This window comes from Aspergillus pseudotamarii (genome assembly GCF_009193445.1).
Source record: "Aspergillus pseudotamarii strain CBS 117625 unplaced genomic scaffold BDV38scaffold_72, whole genome shotgun sequence".
NCBI lineage: Eukaryota > Fungi > Ascomycota > Eurotiomycetes > Eurotiales > Aspergillaceae > Aspergillus > Aspergillus pseudotamarii.
The window spans coordinates 1-20,665 of NW_022475086.1; the positions used below are offsets into that span (position 1 = coordinate 1).

Consider the following 20,665-nt stretch of genomic DNA (forward strand, 5'->3'; position numbering starts at 1 on the left):
AACAAGGCCTTCGCGATTTCTATCCATATTGCACTTTTTGTTTTTTGTTTTTTTGTAATTAATTTCCTCTGGTTAGTAGGAGGAATTGGATACTTATATAGGCCCCAAGTTTCCTCATCTTCTCTGCCTCGTCGCCTTTCTTCACCTCTCTTCTTTCCATACTTATCTCTCTGTCTCTCTCTTCCATCCCCACACTTCCAATCAATCCTCCAAGCCGATAGCTATCACAGCTTCCTCTCCCTGTTCCCAAATCATCTTTGCATCCAGGGAATACAGATACGCCCTATTTCTGTCCCCAGATTATCAGATCAAGCCAAAACGGACCGTCAAAAGTTTTCTGTCTCAAATTCCCTTCTGATCTATATACCATTTAGTGACACTTGTTGTCTACACCAAACTTCTTCCATCATCATCATCAGCGTGACAGAATACTTGTCACCTCTTCCGCTATTCGACGCACGTTCAGTAGCAGCTGTCCTCAGGTATACACGGACACTCGACCAAAACCTTGGACAGAAAATCAAACCCGGCCTTTTCTTCTCACCATCACGGTCCCTAGCACCCAACTGATGAAACCCTGAACGGCTTCCAGTCCAATTGAACAGCCATTGCACCTTACCATCTCGGCCCTTGAGCGCCAGTACTTTCCCCGGTCTGCATCATCAAAAGCCCGATAGAGATTGCCTTTTGCGACTATAACGGACCAAAGTAGACTTAGCCTCCCTTGAACAGCTTGCCAATTGACAACCCAGATCTTGGACGGTAGACCATCCCCACCCTCCGGTATCGAGAAGCTTCCCAGAGCGCACCAGCCCATCTGTCCATAGCAGCAAACGAACCGGCACCATGGTTTTCAACCCATTCAAGAAACACGACCACGACTTCCCCGAAGTGGTCGTGCCCCTCGGCAGTGCCCCAGCGCATTCCCACCCGAACCCGTCGTTACATAGGAAGGATTCTGGTCCTGACGAGAAGACTGACGCCAGAAGCGACAAAGCTCCCTCCGAGGAGAATGGAGTTGCCACCTCACTCTCTGACAATGCCCACTTGACCCTTGAAAGCCTGCGCGCCGAAATCGAAACAGACCTTGTTGCCTCCGGCCATGACTCCGCATATGACCGTATGTGCCTAGATTGTTGCCCATGAAATACACACTTGCCCCCCACCCTCTATATACAGAAAGAAGCAGCAAAGACAAATTTCCCGTATAACCCTACTGGAGATGCGGATCTGATCGTTGTTTATAGGCAAAGCAAAGGTTATCAACAGAGCCATTCAGGATATCGGCATGGGCCGTTATCAATGGGAGCTGTTTGCACTCTGTGGATGTGGTTGGTTGGCAGACAAGTAAGCGGATATTTTCCTGTCTTGATAATTTCATTTCGTGGCTAACAATCCTTGGTTAGTCTCTGGTTACAGGTAAGAAACCGGAAGATGCTTGATTGATGTTCCCAGGTCATGTACTAAGGTTATGTAGGGTGTTGCCCTAACATTAACTCAACTGTCCGCGGAGTTTGGTGTCTCTGAAAGTCGTGTCCGTTTCACCACCTGCGCGTTGTTCTTGGGTCTTTGCCTGGGTGCTTCGTTCTGGGGTATTGCATCGGATGTTATTGGACGTCGCCCTGCTTTCAACCTGACGCTCCTCATCACCAGTGTGTTCGGTCTGGCCGCCGGGGGTGGTCCCAACTGGGTCGGGCATGTCTTCTCTTTTCCTGCTCCTAACGACGAATGGCCGCTAACGAATAAATCAGTGTCTCTGCCCTGTTCGCCTGTTTGGGTCTCGGTGTTGGTGGAAATCTTCCAGTTGATGGCGCACTCTTCTTGGAGTTTCTGCCATTCGCCTCTGGCAACCTCCTGACCATGCTGAGTGTCTGGTGGCCCATTGGTCAACTTATTTCCAGGTATGCTCAACCGTATATGGATACCTGATAAATCCGACTAACAGCCGACGAAGTCTGCTCGCATGGGCATACATTCCAACCTACTCTTGCGCTAGTGACCTGCCGTCCTGCAACAACGTTGCCGATGGTGTCCAGTGCTGCACTAAGCAGGATAATATGGGCTGGAGATACCTTGTTCTCACCTTGGGCGCTCTGACCTTTGCGATGTTCTTCTGCCGTTTCTTCCTCTTCCACCTCTACGAGTCCCCTAAGTACTTGCTCTCTCGTGGTCGCCAGGCCGAGGCTGTGCATGCTGTCCACGGCATCGCCCACAAGAACAAAAAGCAAACCTGGCTCACCGAGGAGATCCTCAACGAGATCGGTGGCTATCCGGAAGAAGTCGAAAAGCAGACTCTTACTTTCAAGGAGATCATCGGAAGATATCTTTCTAAGTTTTCCCTGGATCGTATCAAGCCTCTGTTCGGCACCAAGAAGCTTGGTATTAACAGTACGTCTCCCTTCTCCAGCTCTTCCCCCCCCCTCCCTTCCTCTCTATTCGAGATCCCACCGCACGCAACTAACATGCACCCCCACAGCCGCCCTCCTCTGGTTCTGCTGGGCCACCATCGGAATGGGCTACCCCCTCTTCAATGCCTTCCTGCCCCAATACCTCAAACAGTCCGGCGGCGCTACCGAACAATCCACCTACATCGTCTACCGCAACTATGCTATCACCTCCATCGTCGGCGTCCCAGGCTCCATCCTAGCCTGCTTCACCGTCGACATTAAATACATCGGCCGCAAGGGCACCATGATCATCTCCACCCTGATCACAGGCGTCCTCCTCTTCTGCTTCACCGCCAGCACAGACCCCAACATCCAACTCCTCTGCTCCTCTCTCGAAGCCTTCTTCCAAAACATCATGTACGGTGTCCTCTACGCCTACACTCCCGAGGTCTTCCCTGCCCCCAACCGCGGCACCGGAACCGGTATCGCCAGCTGTCTGAACCGTATCGCCGGCCTCTGCGCCCCCCTGGTCGCCATCTACAGCGGCTCCTCCAACCCCAACGCCCCCATCTACGCCTCCGGCGCTCTCATGCTGGCTTCCTTCGTCGCCATGTGTCTCTTCCCCATCGAAACGAGAGGAAAGCAGACTCTTTAGACCGTTTCTATTCTCCTCTCATCCTTATGTTCCCTTGTCGATGTAGGATAAGAAAAATCACTTCCCTGTTTATGTGACGTTATGTGCATGATACCAGTTGTTACTTCCCCCTATTCTCGGACAGAACCCTACATGTCATCTGACTGACTATATATATATATACACCCTTTTACTCACTTTCATGTATACATTGGATTCGATTTATGTTGGCATTGGTGTTACGTTCACGACACATCAATGATTACTTTTCCTTCCCTGCCGTCCATTCCTAAAATTAAAAGCATATATGCCCGTTATATACATATACTCATACCCATATACCCTTGTGCATGGCCATTTCTAGCTAGAAGGATATATTTTATTAAATACCATTTCTTTTCTTTCTTTTTTCCTTCTCGTTTTCTCAACTTTTCCGGTCCTTTGTCCCTAAAAAAAAGTGGGGTATCTCATTTTCTCAGATAGACAATGAAAAGTACAGTTTATTCATTTATGGTGGAAATTCTTGAGCGGTAAAAGAACAAAGAAAACGACTTATGAATGTTAAATGCCTCAAATGGGGGATACGCTCCTAGTAAGTATTCCACATGTTTGCGGCCTTAGGGCTGAAGATCAGGTGACAGAGCGAGGAGGAATTGTCAGAGCATTTTGAGTACATAAATATCTAGATATGCATGTCTCTGTTACTTCTGTACTGTACAACATCAAGGAGAGTTTACGCGGAAACGAGGCCAATGTAACAGACGGACTTCTTCGAAATGCAAGTAATCCCTATGTCCCGCGTTCTCCATATGCCACAAAAAATAATGAAAAGGGCGCAAGTAACAGAACATCAAAAATAACGCAGATATCCCCGTAGAGAAACCCAATAAAAGCCCATAAAAAATGCCTTGCCCGAACCTGAATATCCAGAAAGAAAAAGGAAGAAGAAAAAGAACCTTAAGGGAATAACACCCGAGACAAATGCGATCCTACCACCCAATGATCATGGAATAGAATTCATGGCCCATCGTTCTTAGTCGTAAAAATTCATTTCGAAGGAGATATTAAGATTTCAGACAACCTGATGCCGCCTACCCCTCCTCTCTAATAATGTCGCGTTATCCAGACTGAGTTCGAAAGGTTGCCGCGATGACCGAGCAATATTCTGCTTGGCTGCCGCTGCCACCTTAGCACTATGTGTGCCGTAGCCCTGCTGCGGCTGTCGTGGCTGATATGCCTGTCGTGCTTGGGCGGCAGCGCTTGGCTGAGCCCCCAGATTTGTGGATCGCAATTTGGCTTCCATTGCAGCCACTTCTCGAGACTGTTGCGAGCCCTTGTGGACCTTCGGCGCCGCATACTCATTCTGGTGAATGGGCTGATATGTGACTTGCGGGCCATCCTCGTCATAATCCTCGTTGAGGGGATTCAGAGCCGACTGGAATGCGGTGGTCGGATTGGCCCCGCGGCCGCGGGACGTCTTCAGCCGCTTACTTTCTTCTTCTTGGCGATGGACGGCGTAGCCCACATCGAAAACCTCCCGCAAGTTGATCGCCCCGGGCGACCGGAAGTCCATGGGGCGTTCCAAGCCGGCGGAGGGCTGGTCCAACAGTCGAGCGCTGGCTGGAGCATATGGTGCCTGGTCCGCCGCGAAGGCGTCCAATGGCTGTTGGCGGGCGGAGGGCAGAGGAGTCGTTAGGGGGGGAGCGTCTGTGGCCGCCTGGGTTTCTTCGTCGCTTCCACGTATCCACGGATGGGCCAAGAACTCTTTAATCGAGTATCGCTGTTCAGGATCTACCGTCAGGAGATGGGAGATTAAATCCTTCGCAGACTTCGAGATGTCGTCCCACCACGGCGACAGAAAAGTGTACTGGCCGCGCGCCACCTTCTCCGTCAGGACTTGGATGCTCTCGTCGTAGAAAGGCGGGAAACCACAGAGGAGAGTGTAAAGCACACAACCCAAAGCCCACATGTCGACACTCTTCGAGTATCTTTCGTCCTTGACAATTTCTGGGGCTGTGTAACCAACAGTCCCACAAGGAGTCATAGTTTGACTATCCCAGATGACTTTGGAGAGACCGAAATCGGCAATCTTAATAACACCAATCCCGCCGGATCCCTTCCCGGGGATGAACTCTCCTTCATCGACTTTGTCCTCATCACCGGGTTGAAGAGGTTTGGGATTCTTGCTTGGAACAAAGGGAATAGGATAGAACAAAAGATTCTCCGGCTTAATATCACTGGAGACGCTGTTAGCCACCGATCAGGTTGTCTGAAGGTATCCGAAGAATCATACCGATGGACAACGCCGGAGGTCTCGTGCAGATACTCAATTGCTTTTGCAACCTGGGTGATGACATGCCGACTTAGATCCTCGCTGAAGTAGGTTAACCGTACGATCTGATGGAACAGTTCGCCGCCCGGACAGAGTTCCAGAATGATATAGTAATATTGGCGTGATTCAGAAAATGAGATCAGCTTGACAATGTTCGGATGGTCTATTTGGCGCATAATTTGGACTTCTTTCAAAATGTTGGCGCGCTGTGAATCGCAATCAGCAAACCTACCCTAATATAACTTGCTCGGTAAGAAACAGAAAACACAAAGGGCAATCGAGACGTAACAGGAAATGAGAAAGATTTCGGGTCAGTCTAGCGTGGCTAAGAGATTTGCGCACCTCCGTAACCTTGGTATGTTTGACCTCGGGATGTAGATGGGCGGCGGACTAAGAGAGACGGCAAATGGTTTGGTTTAAGCATACAGGAAGAGAACGAGTATTAACTCCGAGCAGATGAGGGTGATTGTGAAAGAGGGGAGTGGTATCGGGAGAACAAGAAGAAGCTAAGTCCAAATAAGCCTACCTGATTGCTATTCATTTCAAACTTGCGGACGACTTTAATCGCTACTTCGTTATGCTCCCCCGTAGAATCTTTGGCGCGATAGACGTTACTGAAGGCGCCGTCGCCCATCTTGTCCGTCAAGATCCAGCGCTCCAGTCCTGGGTACTTAGGCATTTTGTTTCGTTGGCTTCTCTCCTCCGCGACAATCTGCTCGATCTCTTGATCACGGGCTCGCCTCGTCTGAGAGTCCGCCGATGACTTCTGAGGCGCTTGAGCTTGACCGTTCCCAAGCCTGCTGTCAATGGCATCTAGGTTGCCTGCGGCAGGAGGGTACGAGCCTTGGGGTTGACGTTGATGCTCGGCATGTATGGGAGAAACATTGGTGGTTGGCTCGGCATGGGGAGTTACCAAGCGGGCTTGTTTCCCATGACGTATGAAATTCTTCAAATTTTGAATGGTACTCATGATGCTGAGTAATCAATTCAGTTCCAAAAAAGATAGAAAAGAAAAGAAAAAGGAAGGGGGTAAAAGAAGTAAGGGAGTGGGGGTGAAAAGAGGAGAGGCGGGCGTCGGGGGAAGGAGGACACAAGTTAAAGGAATGGGAAATCGGACAAGGGAGGCAAAAAAAAAATAATAATGATGATGAGAGAATATCGGGTCTAATGACGTTGGTGATGATGGTAGTTCTCGGCCGGGGGGGGGGAAATTAGTAGGATGTTCGTATTTTCTTTCTCTTCAACTAGGAAATTTTAACCTTTCCTCTTTCTGTTCCCTCTCTTTAATTAAATTTGTAAAATTTCTCTTTTTCCACTTTTTTTTTTTTTTTTTGCACTTCCTTTTCCTACCCCGCCGCGTCTGGGCTGGCGTCAGTGGGGGAAAATAGTAGTAGGAAAGGCAAACAAACGTCTGGTAACGTTTCCAGTGGTCAGAGTTTATCCCCAAAATGTGATATAAATCAAAATAGAATGTTTTTATTTTTTATTTTATTTTTTGGAGGAAAGGCTTCAGAGAGGAAGTAGAAGAGAGAAAAAAGAATAATAAATAGGTAGAGGATTCCCTAATCAATGTTGTAGTAGTCAAGGGAACGGGGCACTTAATTCTAAAATGCGACGACGGGGGAAGGAAGCGAATTAATGAAGGAATCAGAGGACAGAAATGAATGGTGGGGAAAACAGTGACGGATGCTGAGGTTGAGTATCTTCTTTTAAAAGAGATCAGATGAGACGATCGATGCCAGAGATCCCCAAGAAGGTCCCTTTTCGCGACCTACCTCATCGACGGTTGATCATAATTCAATTGAGAAACCAAACCGGAAATTCCTGTTCGATTGCTTTCTTTCCCCCATTTTTTATTGTTCGCTTTTCTCGTCATTATGAAGAGACTGTTCAACGATGACGTCGCGAATGGAGATGGACTATCTGGGGCAGGCGGTTATGTCATCCGATGACTCAGCCTCTAACAACCAACTATGGTCTCTTGTGTTGTGTTCTCTCTCTTTTCCTCTCATTGTCTTGTGGTTCGCTTTCATGAACGTAACATCATAAATGCCAATAGATGGGTTAAACTTGGTCCCATACGGTACCATACCCGTCCGTCACCTTCCTCATCCATATTGAACAGGTACCGTACCAGTAAACTGATATCATACGCACACCCCGGTTTTCTTCCTCCCAGATCCTCTTTCGTCATAGTATTGGGGTTTCGACTCGAACTCTGTAAAGATGGCGACAGAAGAAATGAGAACGAAAAACATGAAAAAGAAAATAGTTAAAAAAGGTTAATATGAATAGCGCTCTGGCATGTAGCATATAGCCGTACGATGCTTCCTCTACTCCGTATGATCATCTCAATTATACATACATACACACAGCACAGAGGATACTATATGGAAAGCCTGCGGGTGTGCCTTACGCCAGGCGATCCATACACCCTAAATGAGTAGACAGGATCTGTTTCATACCTTTCCAACCTTGTCTGGGATCCAAATCTCCTGCTGTAAAGGGAACCAAAAGTCCTCCCGCGACCGGTTCCTTGACTGAGCAACAACTTTTTTGGACTTAAATGGGGGGTTTAATATGCTCTCGGCAACCATGGGCACGAGACGCCACTCCCGAGAGAATCAGAAATGATAAGCTTGATTAGCATTATCTATGACATGCTGTTGAAGGTCCGGTTCATACTAACGTAGAATAAAATAGAGGAGAATCAATTGAAAATCAATCGGAATAAAAATGTACAGCCAATGACATTGAGTGGGACAAAAAGATCGTAGTCGTAGCAGTATAGTATATGGAATCACTAGTAGTACCTCAGCATGTATTTATTCAGTGCGACTCTACGGACCGTCGTACAATATGGGCGAATGAAAGTGTTTGGGACTAAAAAGAACCTTTTGCTGCAGGGGTTGAAAAACCGAATTAACGAAGGAATTAAATTTTGATTAGGACTTTGGCTCTGCAAGTCCACTACCCCTCGTCAGCATTTCAACTTCTTCCTTTCCCCTCCCCGCCTCTTCATGTATCGTGTCCTCATGTGTGTGTGAACGACAACTCTACGATATCGATTTTAGGATATTTTTTACACCGGACACGGGTCATGATCACGACAGGTTCATAATCTATCTGTGGATCATTCTCATCTGGCTCTGGTCCACCCGAAACAATCCACTTGCACATCGGATCCGCAACGTGGAATGTCCCTTTCATCGCCTCGCTGTCGCACTCGAGTCATCATCTCTTTGGTACCAACGCGGTCAACTCACTCCCTGCGTGTCGCGCCCTGCCTCTTCACATTTGGTTTTAAAGTTGGGTACTCTATTTTCGGAGTCTTTCAGCCTCTGGACTATTGACTGTTGAGAGTGGATCTCCCATATATTTTGGTTTCCATTGAGACGCGCTTCCCGACCGGTACCCTTACGCTGCCCTTGCTTGATTCTTATTATTATTCGTTTTCTTATACTTCTGATTTTTAAGATTGCATTCTGACTATTAATCTTAAGAAAAAAAAAAAAAAAAAGGCTGAAATCACACACCTGTGGTCAACTATATATATATTTCTTTCTTTTTTATTTATTTTATTTCATTTTATTCTATTTTATTCTATTTTCTCATTTTATTGCCTTCGGTCGGATCGTAGTGTCGAAACTCGACCCTACCGATCAGATCGCCTTGCTTTCGCTATGCGACGCCAGCATTAACCCTCCTGGACCAATCTTATTCGAAACAGTCTTGGTATCATGATATTACTCCTCAGCGGCCCCATAGTTTGGTAATATTATTCGAGTTTTGCCAATAAAACCGGGTGACCAACAACGTTGTGATTTTGGGCTTACGGTGCAGTTGGGCTCTTCGGTCAACATGCCCGGCATTGCTGGCACGTCTCCCGCCTCACTAGAGCATTTGGGCCGGCCGCTATTCAGGGCCCACAAGTCACTTCCCCGAAGGCCAAATGGCGATCCAAGTGTACATGTCATCCACGCGTCTCCATCTGACCCCATCGTTGACACTTCAAATGGCGGTGCTCACGCATCGGTGCCCGCTCTTCCTTTAACACCCCCTGGTGTTCCTCTAGATGAATCTCCAACTCCAAAAGCGCTGGAAATGCAAAAGCTCACCTCGCCGCACTCCATGTCTGGAACGGTGACACCTTCAAGACCATCGCACCCCCCAACGCCAGAAACGACGCCGCCTCGACTTCCTGCCACGACCTATCGACCTGGAATTGGCGGTCAATTTCGCCAGGCTTCTTGTTCGTCTCGTGCCGAGTCTTTCCAAACAGCATGCGAAATGATCTCCGACGGTGAGGCCGAGACCCCTCACCGATCGTCCCCGTCGTCGCGTCAGTCGACCAGGCAGAGGTCACTACAAAAGAGTGTTCAATCAGAACCCAAAGATGCCAGGCTAGACGACGCCACATCTGCCGTTGACCACTCCGATGCCATGTTATTAAAGCCATCCCGGTACGAAGGTATCAACGGAGAATGGGCAACGGAGAACACCGACAGATTTGCTGCGTCACGTCAGAGGCGTAGGCGCTCAAGGAACCATTCCTCCGATACTCCCCCCACCGCAAACGTACCGGAACAGCCTCAGGATACGTATAACACAAGCGCGCACGACTTGGATGTCCCACGAACGCGCGAGAGGAATGTACGCGTTCGAGTTCGAGATGCTCAGGACACCGGGGCCAGTCCATATCCAGAGCAGTATTCTGAAAAGATCGACTGGAGCTCTCCGGAGGGCCGGACGGATTCCTACAACCACGATGATACTCGCCGATTTTCGGGCGTGTCCACATCGTCCACAATAGAAGTAATGATTGTTGACACACCCGAGCCGTATATACCCTCCCTTCGTCATACAGAGAAGAGGGTTTCGCTGCGTTCGACCAGCTCTCCCATCACGAGGTCAGAGCGTGGATCCCTGGTCTCGAATCCAGATTCGCAGCACCGCTTGGTTCACAAGGCTGCCCGTATTTCTGAGAATGATCGCAGAAGTATCGCGTCGGAGATGTCCATCTCTGAGGACTCAACCCAGGGTGGCCCTCGGCAGCATGTGGAGGTTGTTCCGGTTGTGGTGATCCCGGAGCGGCATTCATCTTTGAAATCCTCGGCCTCGACCAGCAGAAAGCCGTCGAATGCCAGCTCTCAGCCATCGAGCCGCCGAACACGGACGAGATCGGGGAGCAGACCGGAGTCAGTTGATCGCCCGCCCCAAAAGAGGCGCACTCTGTCGAATTCCAGTGCGCCCACCCATCAGGACACAGACTGCAGGGGTCGCAGCCTTGGTCGGCCCATCATCCCTCCACGCAGCTCGTCGTTATCCGCGCCGACCAGCCAGAATAACTCACGAGCCACGTCCCTCACATCAGTGAGTTCGCGGAATCAGCCGACGGCGGTGGAGACCGAAAAGCAAACCTGGCAGCCTGAGCCACCGATGCCTGAGCCCAAGAAGGCACCGCTAGTACGTGACCGGGCCGATGTGTTGAAGACACAGTCCATTCTTATCGGGGTAGAGGACATGGCCCATTTACGCTCGCCGTCAGGGGCTTTCACGGTAGGGTCAATCCCGTCGTCATCGCCAGGGCTAGTTGAGATTAGTGAAGCTACCCTGGTGCCATTTTTCCCACACAACAATGAATCTCTCCTACTGGTCGACCCACAGCAGCGGCCTGGCGCTCAAGGGCTAGCAATTCGAGTGGAATACCAAGGCAGTCCGGCAAAGCCGGAATTCCCTCAAAGCCCAGGACAGGGGGAGGTAGACTCCCCGCTGCAGAACCCGCGCCAGCCGCCGAATCCTCCAGTGTGTAAGGTCAGCCCGCCCACCCCGGTGAATGAGGCAGATCGCGAGCCCGAACGGGGCACAGGACATGGGGAAACGGGTGAGCAGCCCCCTCGCCGATTCGGGTCGATTCGACGCCCTTGGAAGCTCCGGCCTCGTTCTGATTCCTTTAATTCCATTGCCCGATCATTCTCGGTGACATCGGCGAAAAACCGCATGGCAGGGAAAGATATTGACGGCAAACTCCACCCTTTCTGGAGGCCTCGTCGGTTTTGGGAAGATACATCGGAATCCGAAGACCAGTCTCCTCGAGAACAAAACTTTCGTCCTCCCACGTTAGAGGCGGACCAAATCATTAGCAACTCCTTGGGGATGCCACAACAGCGGGTTGTGTTTCAAGGGCCTCCCATTTCTCCTCGCAGCATTGACACAAAACGGTCTTTCGATGAGGCGGCTTCCCGTCGCCAGGCCCGGGACAGTCTCGTGGGCAGTCGCGTATTCATGCCGGAGGCGTTGTATTCGCAAACTTCTCTTCACCAGCGACGGTATCGCTCCCTCTCATGGTGGCGATTGCGGCTTCGGTTTGGTTCTGTGCGCAGCTTCCGTAAGCGTTTGAGACGCAGTTGGCAGCAGCGTGCCGAGGGCAAGCGAGAGGCCCGACGCGAGGCACTGAAGCAGAGCATTGGTGAAGCTGTCCTCGTGGATTCCAGCACGCAGACGCGGAGTATGGTGCAGTAACTTGTGTGGCATGACCGATGATGCTCGAGAATGACCAGCATGACACGACCGATATGACGAATGACAAATCATGCCTCAACGATCCATGTTTCTTTTCTTGTTCTTTATATGCTCTTTTCTTTAATATGTTCATCTTTCTGTTGCAACTATATTGATGCTTGACGAGTCACGAATGATGGACCCACGGAACACGAGATCCAGCACGATGATTGCTCGGGCGCTGTGACATTTCGCATTATGTGTGTTCTCTGTATCATACGCCTACTTTGATGAGATTATAAATTTGCCCCCCCATGACGAGAAATACAAGATAACAAATGCACAATCATAACATATATATTGACCCATGTTTCTGAATCTTCCAGATCTATGTAGTAAAAAGAAACATGAAGGGACAAGGAGATGTCCAGTGTGACGAAAGAAACGGAATGAATCACTTCCACCGCCCCATCCTGCCCCGAACAGCCATCCCTCCGTACTCCGCCTCCCTCTCCTTCTTCCTCCTCAATTCCTCCTCCTTTTCTTTAACGGAGACATCTCCCTCCCCGAGTCCGTCACCCTCCCTCCGCAGCCGATCCACCGCCTTCACATTCTCCCACAAGGCCGGATCCAAGAATGGCTGCGGACCGGACGAGAAATCATACTCGACAGTGGTGGACCGAGACGTTAGCTCCACATGGTGATCCGTTGAGGTAGATTTGGATTTGGATTTAGATTCGGACACTGCCGATGTAGACGTCGACGTTGATGTTGAACGAATATGGATCGGCGGGTATGTAGCGGTCGTGAGAGAGAGGGTGGGGTTCTTGGGGACGGCAAGAGGCCGTTTGGAGGGGATTAGAAGTGTGGGAGACGGTCGTGTTGTTTGGAATGTCATTCTCTATATTACGTCAATGTGATACTAGTAGGTATATACTATTGTACAAGTGGATTGTTTCACCCGGTGATAAACAGGGAGTAAGTACAGAGTACAGAGTAATTAATTAATGAATGGTTATCTGCATATTAACTACTCAAACTAGGCAGATAAAGCGCTATACCCAAACAGGAACTAGTGCGAAGGTCAGCTACAACTGAAAATTGAAACTGCAAACCCCCCATGCCACCTCTCCATCAACTATAATCACTCTCGGGTGTTTGTCAAGATCCGATTCTTCATGTCGGGATGGGCTCCAAAACATATGAAGGCGAGGGCCAGAGACGCGGTAGGATGAATTCAACCCCCATTCCATTATGTTAGTAAGAGTCGTACTTATTGATTCCTTGCAGATGACCCGTCCAACTCAACCAGTCCCAATTCTGCTGGCGGAGAGCCGCGAGGCGCTCATCTGTCCCGGGACGGCGACGGCAGTTTGGGGGATGGCGATGGGGATGACGGCGCCGATGGAGACGATAAGGATGGCGCCGTTGCCGCCACCTCATTAACCCAACAACAGCCTTCGTCGGAAACGACCGGGAAGAAAAAGAAACGAAGAAAGCCCAAGAAGAAAACCTCGGCATTACAGCAGTCCTCGCCGCCACGGGTCCCATTGGATGACCTTTTCCCCACGGGCCAGTTCCCAGTCGGCGAGATCCACGAATATGGACCCGTCGTCGAGGGTACAGCTCGCACGACGGCCGAGGAAGTCCGATACCTGTCTCGGAATCATCTTCAGGATGACAGTGTCCTCAATGATTATCGCAAGGCAGCAGAGATACATCGTCAGGTCCGACACTGGACTCAGGAGACCGTTCGACCTGGCCAAACTCTCACGGAGATTGCCGTGGGCATTGAGGATGGCGTGAGAGCGCTACTGGACAATGCTGGCCTCGAGACTGGGCAGTGTCTCCAGTCGGGAATGGGATTTCCCACTGGACTCGCTTTGAACGATTGCGTTGCGCATTACACGCCTAATCCGGGCCAAAAAGATATCGTCTTGCAAGCAAGCGATGTGATGAAGGTGGACTTTGGTGTCCATATAAATGGTTGGATTGTTGACAGTGCGTTCACAATGTCATTTGACCCAACCTATGACAATCTACTTGCCGCCGTTAAGGATGCTACGAACACCGGTATCAAGGTAGGAAAGAGTTCTGGTGTCTTGGAGGTTAGGGCGCAGCTAACGATGTTCAGAATGCTGGAGTCGATGTTCGTATCAGCGATGTCAGTGCTGCCATCCAAGAGGCGATGGAAAGCTATGAGGTTGAAATCGGCGGCAAGGTGTTCCCTGTGAAGCCGGTACGCGATATTAGTGGGCATAATATCAACCGTTATCAGATTCACGGTGGGAAGTCAATTCCATTTGTGAAAAATTCCTGCCAAACGAAGATGGAAGAGGGGGAGATCTTTGCCATCGAAACATTTGGCTCGACGGGTCGTGGCTCTACAGTGGAAGGCGTACGTTTCCCCTTGCTTGCTTGATATGAGTTCAGGTGCTCACAGACAGGCTAGTTCGGCGTCTACGGGTATGGAAAAGACCCGAACGCACCGAAGAGGGTGGCGTCCCCTCTCGCCTCGGCCAGATCTCTGTATAAGACGATCAACGATAATTTCGGCTCGATTGTCTTCTGTCGCCGCTACCTCGAACGGCTTGGAGTTGAGCGCTATCTAGCTGGTGTAAGTAATTGATCATCCTGTCAACCGGAAAGTGTGCTCATTCTGGAACAGATGAACAGTCTTGTAAACAATGGGATTGTGGAGCAATACGCGCCTCTGATGGATGTGAAGGGATCATACTCGGCACAGTTTGAACATGTGAGTATGCTCTGATACTGCTACGAGGAAACCAGAGCTAACCCTGTTTTGCAGACGATATTGTTGCGAGAGTCATGCAAGGAGGTGATCAGCCGTGGAAGTGACTATTGACCTCTTTTGCGTGCAGCATTAGTGGTATAGGGAACTGCTCCCTTGGAATCATTATGCTTGACGCCATCCAACATGGCCCATGCTTGACACTCATTTACAATCCAGTTTCCCGGCCATCCAACATGGCGCGTTATGCTGATTAGATAGCTTAAGGAGGACATCTATTACTTACAATGCTCAAGATGACTTACGTTCTGCTCTTTTTCTCAAAATAAAAATAGTTTGATTAAGAATCAGACATTAGTAAGTATAACGACCATAGAGAATCAATTCACCCTGCGAAACCAGATCAACTCCCCATCCATCGTCGGCTCCAGATCGATACCAACTTCTCTCACTCCCTCCGGACCAAGTCTGAACTCAGCACGAACAACCTCATGATCACGAGGATCTTTATACTTCTCCTGCAACCTCGCCAACCAAAACTCCCCACTAACATGCTCCAACGCAATCATCATGCTAAACTCCTGACTCCGCCGATCAGCAACGAGCCCCTTCCCCTCCACATCCAGGCTCAAATCCATAGCCCCATATCCGGGATGCCAATAACCCCCCGCATACTCCGTAACCTCCAACGCCGGCCTCAAAACCGGACAAGGCAAACGCGGATACAGGCGATGCCTCACACACGCCAACTCCTCCCTCCGCCTCTCCTGCTTCTCCCTAATAACCGCTCCCCAATCCACCCGTTCCCCAACCGGCGTCCCCAACAACCCATCTAACAAATCCATATACAAAACCTGCTGCATCTGATTACTCGTCACCGTCGAATTCCCCATCATAACCAGTCCCCAGTCCCGCCCAGGGAGAAACATCATCACCGACCCAAACCCCCCAATACTCCCCGTATGCCACACAACCTTCTCCCCCCGATAGGAATCCACCCGCCACCCCAGCGCATACAGATGCGGCCCGGGGAACGGATTCGTCGCCCCGGTCATCGTCACTACCCGCGGCTCCACCAGCGCGGCATGTCCGTCCCTGCTCAATGGCCTGCTCTGATCCATCATGCACCGAACCCACTTCGCATAATCCTCTACACTGCTGATCATACACCCGGCCCCCGATAACTCTGTATACTCGGGGTGGTCTATCCCGACGAACCCAGAAGAAGAAGAAGAGGTATCCCAGACATACGCCCCAGCTAACTCATCCGGCCTACTATCCACCGCATCCCGGAGCGTCCAATACGTAGCGTCCATGTGTAGTGGACCCCAGATTCTTTCTCGGAGGAAGACCCCCAAGTCACGCCCGGTGAGGGTTTCAATCGCGTGCGACACAGCCGTGTACATGAAACTGTTGTACATGTATTTCGTCCGGATCGCGGCGGTCATGGGTAGATGGCGGAGCCTTCTTACCTCGTCTTTGGGGGTGGATGAGTTGTCGGGCCGGAAATGGTATGAGTGTTCTGGGAGGCCTGTTCGGTGGGAGAGGGCGTCTTCCAGGGTGATATGTTCGGTGGCGTAGGCGTCTGGAAGGACGAAGTCGGAGCGGATTATGCTTGAAAGCGGTGTTGTCCAGGTTAGGGGTTGAGACTTGTCGTCAATGAGGAGGGATAGGGCTGCTGCTGTGAAGGATTTGGTGGTGCTGGCTGTGTAGTAGAGGGTTTGTGGGGTGGCGGGTGTGTTGGGATATTTGGATATGCCGTAGCCCTGGTTTTTTTATTTATTTATTTATTTATTTATTTATTTATTCGGTTGATTGCCTTGGTTAGGTGGGTTGGTGTATATAGTGGTGAAGGGGTGTATATATACCTTGGTGAATGTATCCGGTCCATCGATGATGGCGATCGATGTGCCTGGAACGTGCCATGTGGCTAGAAGGGTGTGGACGAGATCATCGAATTCGGGGGTAAAAGGAGATGTGCCGCGTTGCATGCTTGTTGTGTCAATTGGATTTCAGAGAGAAGAAAGGTTGATCTGGTGTCCCAGGGTATGTACATTCCTTATAAATTACGATGTTCTTTAACCTCCTGAGGAATAAGCACTAGTGATACGATATTAAAAGCAAAGGAAGGATTCTCGTATTGTCCATGTTGGATTCCAGACCCTCCGCTAAGCATTAGTGCTTTTACTTAGTCCCATGGCTAAGCCTCACTTAAGACCTGCTAGTGAGCTCTTGACGGGAGGTGCTTAAGCTTGGTTTCAACTTAATAGGAGGTGAATATTAGCTATTAGAGGTACACTGTTAATTAGTTCAGCGGCTTAAGATCCATAGCCTGGACTTGTCCTACCATGGACGTCCTATACGTATCTTGATCTTGCATGTAACGGGAATCTTAATAATAATCATTTCTTCGTCAATGGTGATCGTCTGAAAATCGTCCATGTCTGTGGTCTCGAAGAGCAGCAATGCATTATTCAAACAGTTCGACCAGACTCCTCGGGTATATATATACAAATACACGCAGGATATGTAGTAAATCAGCCGGTAAAACGCCAGTAATCGTAACATAGTAGCAAATCAAAACATTGTCGGTCAAGGCTATGCGATACCTTGAGCCTCCATCCCTGACATCGTAGAATATGAGTATGGCAAGTCGACCAAACCATCCAGCAGCCAATTTAATGGGTCAAAAACTTCGTAGTTGGGCTCCATAAGGCCGCTTGGTAGACCCGGGACGCTGCTACCAGACTGAACGCCCAACGTGACTTGCGGAAGAATGGGAGCAGGTGCCAGGCTAGGATCACCACCAATACCAGGAGTCGAGCTAGAAGTATGTGCAGCTCCAACGGATGATGCTGCAGAAGATTCAGCGTTAGAATCTGGGTTGGTCGGGTTCTTGAGATAGGCTGCATTTCTGATTAGTCCCTAGCCACACAACGCGTCTTCGCTTGGATAAACAAACCTTCGAGATTCCGACCTTTCGTCCGAGCGTCTTCTCGCCATCGCCACACCGAGTCAAAAAGGAGCGACATACTCATGCGGCACCGGACTTTCAGCATCAAGGAATCGTCCATCTCCGAACTTTCGGTGGTCGGTTTGGGGCTTGGTGTACTCTGCAGCCTCCACATCTGGGCTAGAACTTCGGCCAGCCGCTCCGGGAGGTCATTACTTGACACTGATACTCCCCGGATAGCCCAAATGGTCCGGTTGAAAAGAGTCTTGGTATAATCCATATTTATGTGAGAGGCAAAAAAGCTCGTGCCGAGCTTCAGCAGCGTACAGCCTGCTGCTACCATCATCTGATAGATGTAATACGGCGTGTACGAGAGTACCGGACCAACCTCCGTCTCTAGGTTCATAGCAGCCTCCAGAAATGTCCTGGTTGCAACATACAAAGAAAGAAGACGGTCACGGTAGTCCTTCTCAGTAGTGTCATCGAAGAAGACCGACAAATGTAAGTGCAGGTTGGCAGCGCGAAGGTAAAGATCGGTAATGCCTGGGCACATTAGTATGTTTCGCAATCATGTCTCCATGGGTAAAGCTCACAATCATTCTGAGCCTTCAGCTGCGACTCGAGTTCATCGAAATCCCGAGAAAAAAAGGAGATCATCGTCGATCGTTCCTGGTCATTACAGAGCCCAACAGGGTCCCGGTGGTTGGTATAGAGTGCTCTGGTGACCTTGTCACAGAATTTTTCGATCTGAAGGCGCGCACGGATACCTTCAGGCAGCTTGTAGTTTGGATCCAGTGACTCGCTCGACAATGTCCAGTCATACCAAGTGGACGGTGGCTGCCCGTACCCGGTCGCAACCCTAGATAACGCCTGTCAGAATAAAGATGATCCCAGAAGTTTAAATCATTGAGTGAAGACATACCGTTGGGCAACGATATTGCAGATCGCCCACGTCCTCACTTTATCTTTCAGCTCTTCTTCGATAAGCTCCACCCTGAATTTACTGAAATCTTGAGCATATGACGGGCGGTGCAGACCGAGCTGCATGGCCACCTGCATCATCATTCCACAGAGCATAAAGGTGGGGTCGGTAGAGGTACTGCTTGTAGGGAATGGCCATGTACAAAGCAAGCAAAGAGCTTTCACGACATGATAGCTTTGTGGAATGTCTGCCAACGTACTCCATACCAGACGCGAAACGGGGCCTGCCAGAGAGTTCAAAAGGTGCGTATCGGGCTGATAACGCCGTGCCCCAACGCTAATGATAGTCCAGAACAGTAAGGGTGATGCGTTATAATATTCATCGGGTGATTGTCCTCGTTCAAGGAATGGAAGAAACGGATGATAGAACGTAAAGTACCTAGCAGCTTTAGGACCTGTCCCCAAGGCACCATATCTAGGTCGAGACTTACAGATCAAACAATTCTGTCACCCTCTCCGGCACGACAACAACATCTTCTAACCGCTTGAAGTGGTGGCTCCCATTTCTCATATAGTTGGAACTATCGAAGCCCGAACGGAGGTCCAAAAGCGATGCGACTGCTTCGTGAGAGCCCATGTACTGATCGGAAGACATGCCAGAGGGTGTGTGATAAACGCCAGCCGGACTGACATGGCTAGAGGGTTCCTGTTTGGGAGTGTGTTGGGCAGATTGTATGGACGGTGGTTGTTGTTGTTGGTGTTGTTGTTGGGGCATGGACGTGACAGCATTCGCCTGGACGTTGGCAATCTGCTTCCTCAGCTCGATGATCTCTCTTTCCATCTCCGCATTGCGACTGCGCTTCCCAATTCTCTTAAAGTTGGATTCGATTTTACAGTCAAGTTTCAAGCGACGACAACGGGAGCAGTCCATCCATGGGTCTTGAACTACATCGCAGCGCAACTGCCGTAACGAAGTATGGGATTAGTCTAGCCCGGGAGGGCAATAAGGATAGACTTGGGTGGTTCAGGTGCTCACCTTCTGCTGACGACATTCGTTGCAGGCACGCTTCACAGGCTGCCTTTTCTTCTCCTCACGAAGCTCGTTCTCTTCCACGTCATCCACACTGCCAGGAGAACTGTCTAACCCCGCCATGGCGACAGTGCGCTTCCTGGCCGGTCCCACGCCATCGGGCCCGCCAGTAGCCGAAGCAGATGGATGGCTGACACCTCCCATTACGGGACTGGTGGCAGCAGGAGCATTATTCCCTGCACTTGGCTCCAGAATTCCCCCCTGCAGGCTCCCGCCTCCGATTCCGCTGGGCAGTGCTCCGAGTGACGCCAGGCTGGTTGCGGGTGAGTCGACCGATAAAGCTCGGACGGCAGAAAAAAAAAAGATTGGCGTGGTTAATCACCACGTAATTTTCCACACAAACTCAAGAGCCGGGTGGGGGGAAGGAGGGAGGAGGGAACAAAATAATAATAGAACAATAAGCTAATGAATACAGGGTATAGATATCACACAAAATAATATGGACTATTTTCAAACTACCGTCTCTTCCAACTCGGTCGACTGGATGATCAAATCCCCTCAGCGATGGATGAGTAACAACAGTGAGTGGGGGGGGAAGCGATTGAGAAGCTGTCCGATCTCGCTCTCACGTGGCTCCCCCGTCACACGTGATGATAACGGGAAGGCTTCATGAGATGGAGATTAGCAGGACCCCTTCTCTTAGTACTACGCTCTAAGATTAACTCTCTCTCTCTCTCTCTCTCTCTAGTTCGGAATACTACTTGACGATGTTTATGTGTTTCCCTGTCTAGTACCTGTCATACTAGTCTAAGTGACTTGGCAAATGCACTTCATGTGAAAGAGTATACGAGCCGCATTTCTCCGCCTCGTTGCATTGTAGATCTCCCATTCCATATCGCTTGGAATCTTCTCACACATCTCGATGTCCGCTAGAACAGAGAGATCGAAAGTTAGCCGACACTTGGAACCGCTTCGTATCGTCAAATGTTACCGAGTTTGCTAGGGATCACCCCCCTAAAATTAACTACTCATCGTATTCCCGAGGCTGTGTGGCTCATTGCCCCATGATAGGCATTGAGCCTTGCACTGCCGCCAGGACGTATCCCAATGATCGCCCTCCATGCTGGTGATGGACAGAAAAGCTTGTTGGTTGCT

The 20,665-nt window shown here is 50.0% G+C and overlaps 9 protein-coding genes across 9 annotated transcripts; 4 read left to right on the plus strand and 5 right to left on the minus strand.

The window, feature by feature from the left end:
* The first annotated feature begins 708 nt into the window (after positions 1-708).
* BDV38DRAFT_194721 (putative sugar transporter) lies at positions 709-3,161 on the plus strand. The gene is made up of 7 exons (XM_032052325.1): positions 709-1,120; positions 1,248-1,347; positions 1,407-1,419; positions 1,478-1,695; positions 1,752-1,901; positions 1,955-2,388; positions 2,477-3,161. The coding sequence occupies exons 1-7, from the start codon at positions 847-849 to the stop codon at positions 3,040-3,042; spliced, it is 1,755 nt and encodes a 584-aa protein (XP_031909097.1). The 5' UTR covers positions 709-846; the 3' UTR covers positions 3,043-3,161.
* An 834-nt stretch (positions 3,162-3,995) lies between these two features.
* On the minus strand, positions 3,996-6,699 carry BDV38DRAFT_194794 (serine/threonine-protein kinase). The gene is made up of 3 exons (XM_032052326.1): positions 5,880-6,699; positions 5,315-5,586; positions 3,996-5,258 (listed from the first exon to the last, which is right to left on the minus strand). Exons 1-3 carry the CDS (start codon positions 6,321-6,323, stop codon positions 4,094-4,096), a joined length of 1,881 nt encoding a protein of 626 aa, XP_031909098.1. The 5' UTR covers positions 6,324-6,699; the 3' UTR covers positions 3,996-4,093.
* On the plus strand, positions 6,670-7,947 carry BDV38DRAFT_259467 (uncharacterized protein). The gene has a single exon (XM_032055821.1). The coding sequence runs from the start codon at positions 7,327-7,329 to the stop codon at positions 7,627-7,629; it is 303 nt and encodes a 100-aa protein (XP_031909099.1). The 5' UTR covers positions 6,670-7,326; the 3' UTR covers positions 7,630-7,947.
* Positions 7,948-8,313: 366 nt separating this feature from the next.
* On the minus strand, positions 8,314-8,873 carry BDV38DRAFT_259468 (uncharacterized protein). The gene has a single exon (XM_032055822.1). The coding sequence runs from the start codon at positions 8,561-8,563 to the stop codon at positions 8,387-8,389; it is 177 nt and encodes a 58-aa protein (XP_031909100.1). The 5' UTR covers positions 8,564-8,873; the 3' UTR covers positions 8,314-8,386.
* A 91-nt stretch (positions 8,874-8,964) lies between these two features.
* On the plus strand, positions 8,965-12,092 carry BDV38DRAFT_194929 (uncharacterized protein). Its single transcript, XM_032052327.1, has one exon. The coding sequence runs from the start codon at positions 9,215-9,217 to the stop codon at positions 11,873-11,875; it is 2,661 nt and encodes an 886-aa protein (XP_031909101.1). The 5' UTR covers positions 8,965-9,214; the 3' UTR covers positions 11,876-12,092.
* Positions 12,092-12,931, minus strand: BDV38DRAFT_194983 (uncharacterized protein). The gene has a single exon (XM_032052328.1). It carries the CDS (start codon positions 12,750-12,752, stop codon positions 12,309-12,311), a length of 444 nt encoding a protein of 147 aa, XP_031909102.1. The 5' UTR covers positions 12,753-12,931; the 3' UTR covers positions 12,092-12,308.
* A 109-nt stretch (positions 12,932-13,040) lies between these two features.
* Positions 13,041-14,720, plus strand: BDV38DRAFT_287134 (peptidase M24, structural domain-containing protein; the record flags this gene model as incomplete). The annotated part of the gene is made up of 6 exons (XM_032060804.1): positions 13,041-13,080; positions 13,145-13,935; positions 13,989-14,252; positions 14,307-14,471; positions 14,523-14,609; positions 14,664-14,720. The coding sequence occupies 6 exons, from the start codon at positions 13,041-13,043 to the stop codon at positions 14,718-14,720; spliced, it is 1,404 nt and encodes a 467-aa protein (XP_031909103.1).
* Positions 14,721-14,986: 266 nt separating this feature from the next.
* On the minus strand, positions 14,987-16,597 carry BDV38DRAFT_274601 (beta-lactamase/transpeptidase-like protein; the record flags this gene model as incomplete). The annotated part of the gene is made up of 2 exons (XM_032057873.1): positions 14,987-16,372; positions 16,475-16,597. The coding sequence occupies 2 exons, from the start codon at positions 16,595-16,597 to the stop codon at positions 14,987-14,989; spliced, it is 1,509 nt and encodes a 502-aa protein (XP_031909104.1).
* Positions 16,587-20,064, minus strand: BDV38DRAFT_259475 (putative C6 transcription factor (Leu3)). Its single transcript, XM_032055823.1, has 6 exons — positions 19,517-20,064; positions 18,972-19,441; positions 18,482-18,919; positions 18,153-18,418; positions 17,569-18,102; positions 16,587-17,512 (listed from the first exon to the last, which is right to left on the minus strand). The coding sequence occupies exons 1-6, from the start codon at positions 19,712-19,714 to the stop codon at positions 17,205-17,207; spliced, it is 2,214 nt and encodes a 737-aa protein (XP_031909105.1). The 5' UTR covers positions 19,715-20,064; the 3' UTR covers positions 16,587-17,204.
* Between the last annotated feature and the right edge of the window lie 601 nt (positions 20,065-20,665).

Excerpts from the sequence above, each read along its gene's own strand:
- BDV38DRAFT_194721 (XM_032052325.1), top strand. The coding sequence starts at position 847 with ATGGTTTTCAACCCATTCAAGAAACACGACCACGACTTCCCCGAAGTG. Across the intron at positions 1,696-1,751 it reads GGTGGTCCCAACTGGGTCGG|TGTCTCTGCCCTGTTCGCCT; the intron begins GCATGTCTTCTC and ends CGAATAAATCAG. Across the intron at positions 2,389-2,476 it reads CAAGAAGCTTGGTATTAACA|CCGCCCTCCTCTGGTTCTGC; the intron begins GTACGTCTCCCT and ends GCACCCCCACAG.
- BDV38DRAFT_194794 (XM_032052326.1), bottom strand. The coding sequence starts at position 6,323 with ATGAGTACCATTCAAAATTTGAAGAATTTCATACGTCATGGGAAACAA. Across the intron at positions 5,587-5,879 it reads TTGAAATGAATAGCAATCAG|GGTAGGTTTGCTGATTGCGA; the intron begins GTAGGCTTATTT and ends AAGTTATATTAG. Across the intron at positions 5,259-5,314 it reads ACCTCCGGCGTTGTCCATCG|TGATATTAAGCCGGAGAATC; the intron begins GTATGATTCTTC and ends CAGCGTCTCCAG.
- BDV38DRAFT_259467 (XM_032055821.1), top strand. The coding sequence starts at position 7,327 with ATGGTCTCTTGTGTTGTGTTCTCTCTCTTTTCCTCTCATTGTCTTGTG.
- BDV38DRAFT_259468 (XM_032055822.1), bottom strand. The coding sequence starts at position 8,563 with ATGAAAGGGACATTCCACGTTGCGGATCCGATGTGCAAGTGGATTGTT.
- BDV38DRAFT_194929 (XM_032052327.1), top strand. The coding sequence starts at position 9,215 with ATGCCCGGCATTGCTGGCACGTCTCCCGCCTCACTAGAGCATTTGGGC.
- BDV38DRAFT_194983 (XM_032052328.1), bottom strand. The coding sequence starts at position 12,752 with ATGACATTCCAAACAACACGACCGTCTCCCACACTTCTAATCCCCTCC.
- BDV38DRAFT_259475 (XM_032055823.1), bottom strand. The coding sequence starts at position 19,714 with ATGGGAGGTGTCAGCCATCCATCTGCTTCGGCTACTGGCGGGCCCGAT. Across the intron at positions 18,419-18,481 it reads TGCAATATCGTTGCCCAACG|GGTTGCGACCGGGTACGGGC; the intron begins GTATGTCTTCAC and ends GGCGTTATCTAG. Across the intron at positions 18,103-18,152 it reads GCTGAAGGCTCAGAATGATT|GCATTACCGATCTTTACCTT; the intron begins GTGAGCTTTACC and ends TAATGTGCCCAG.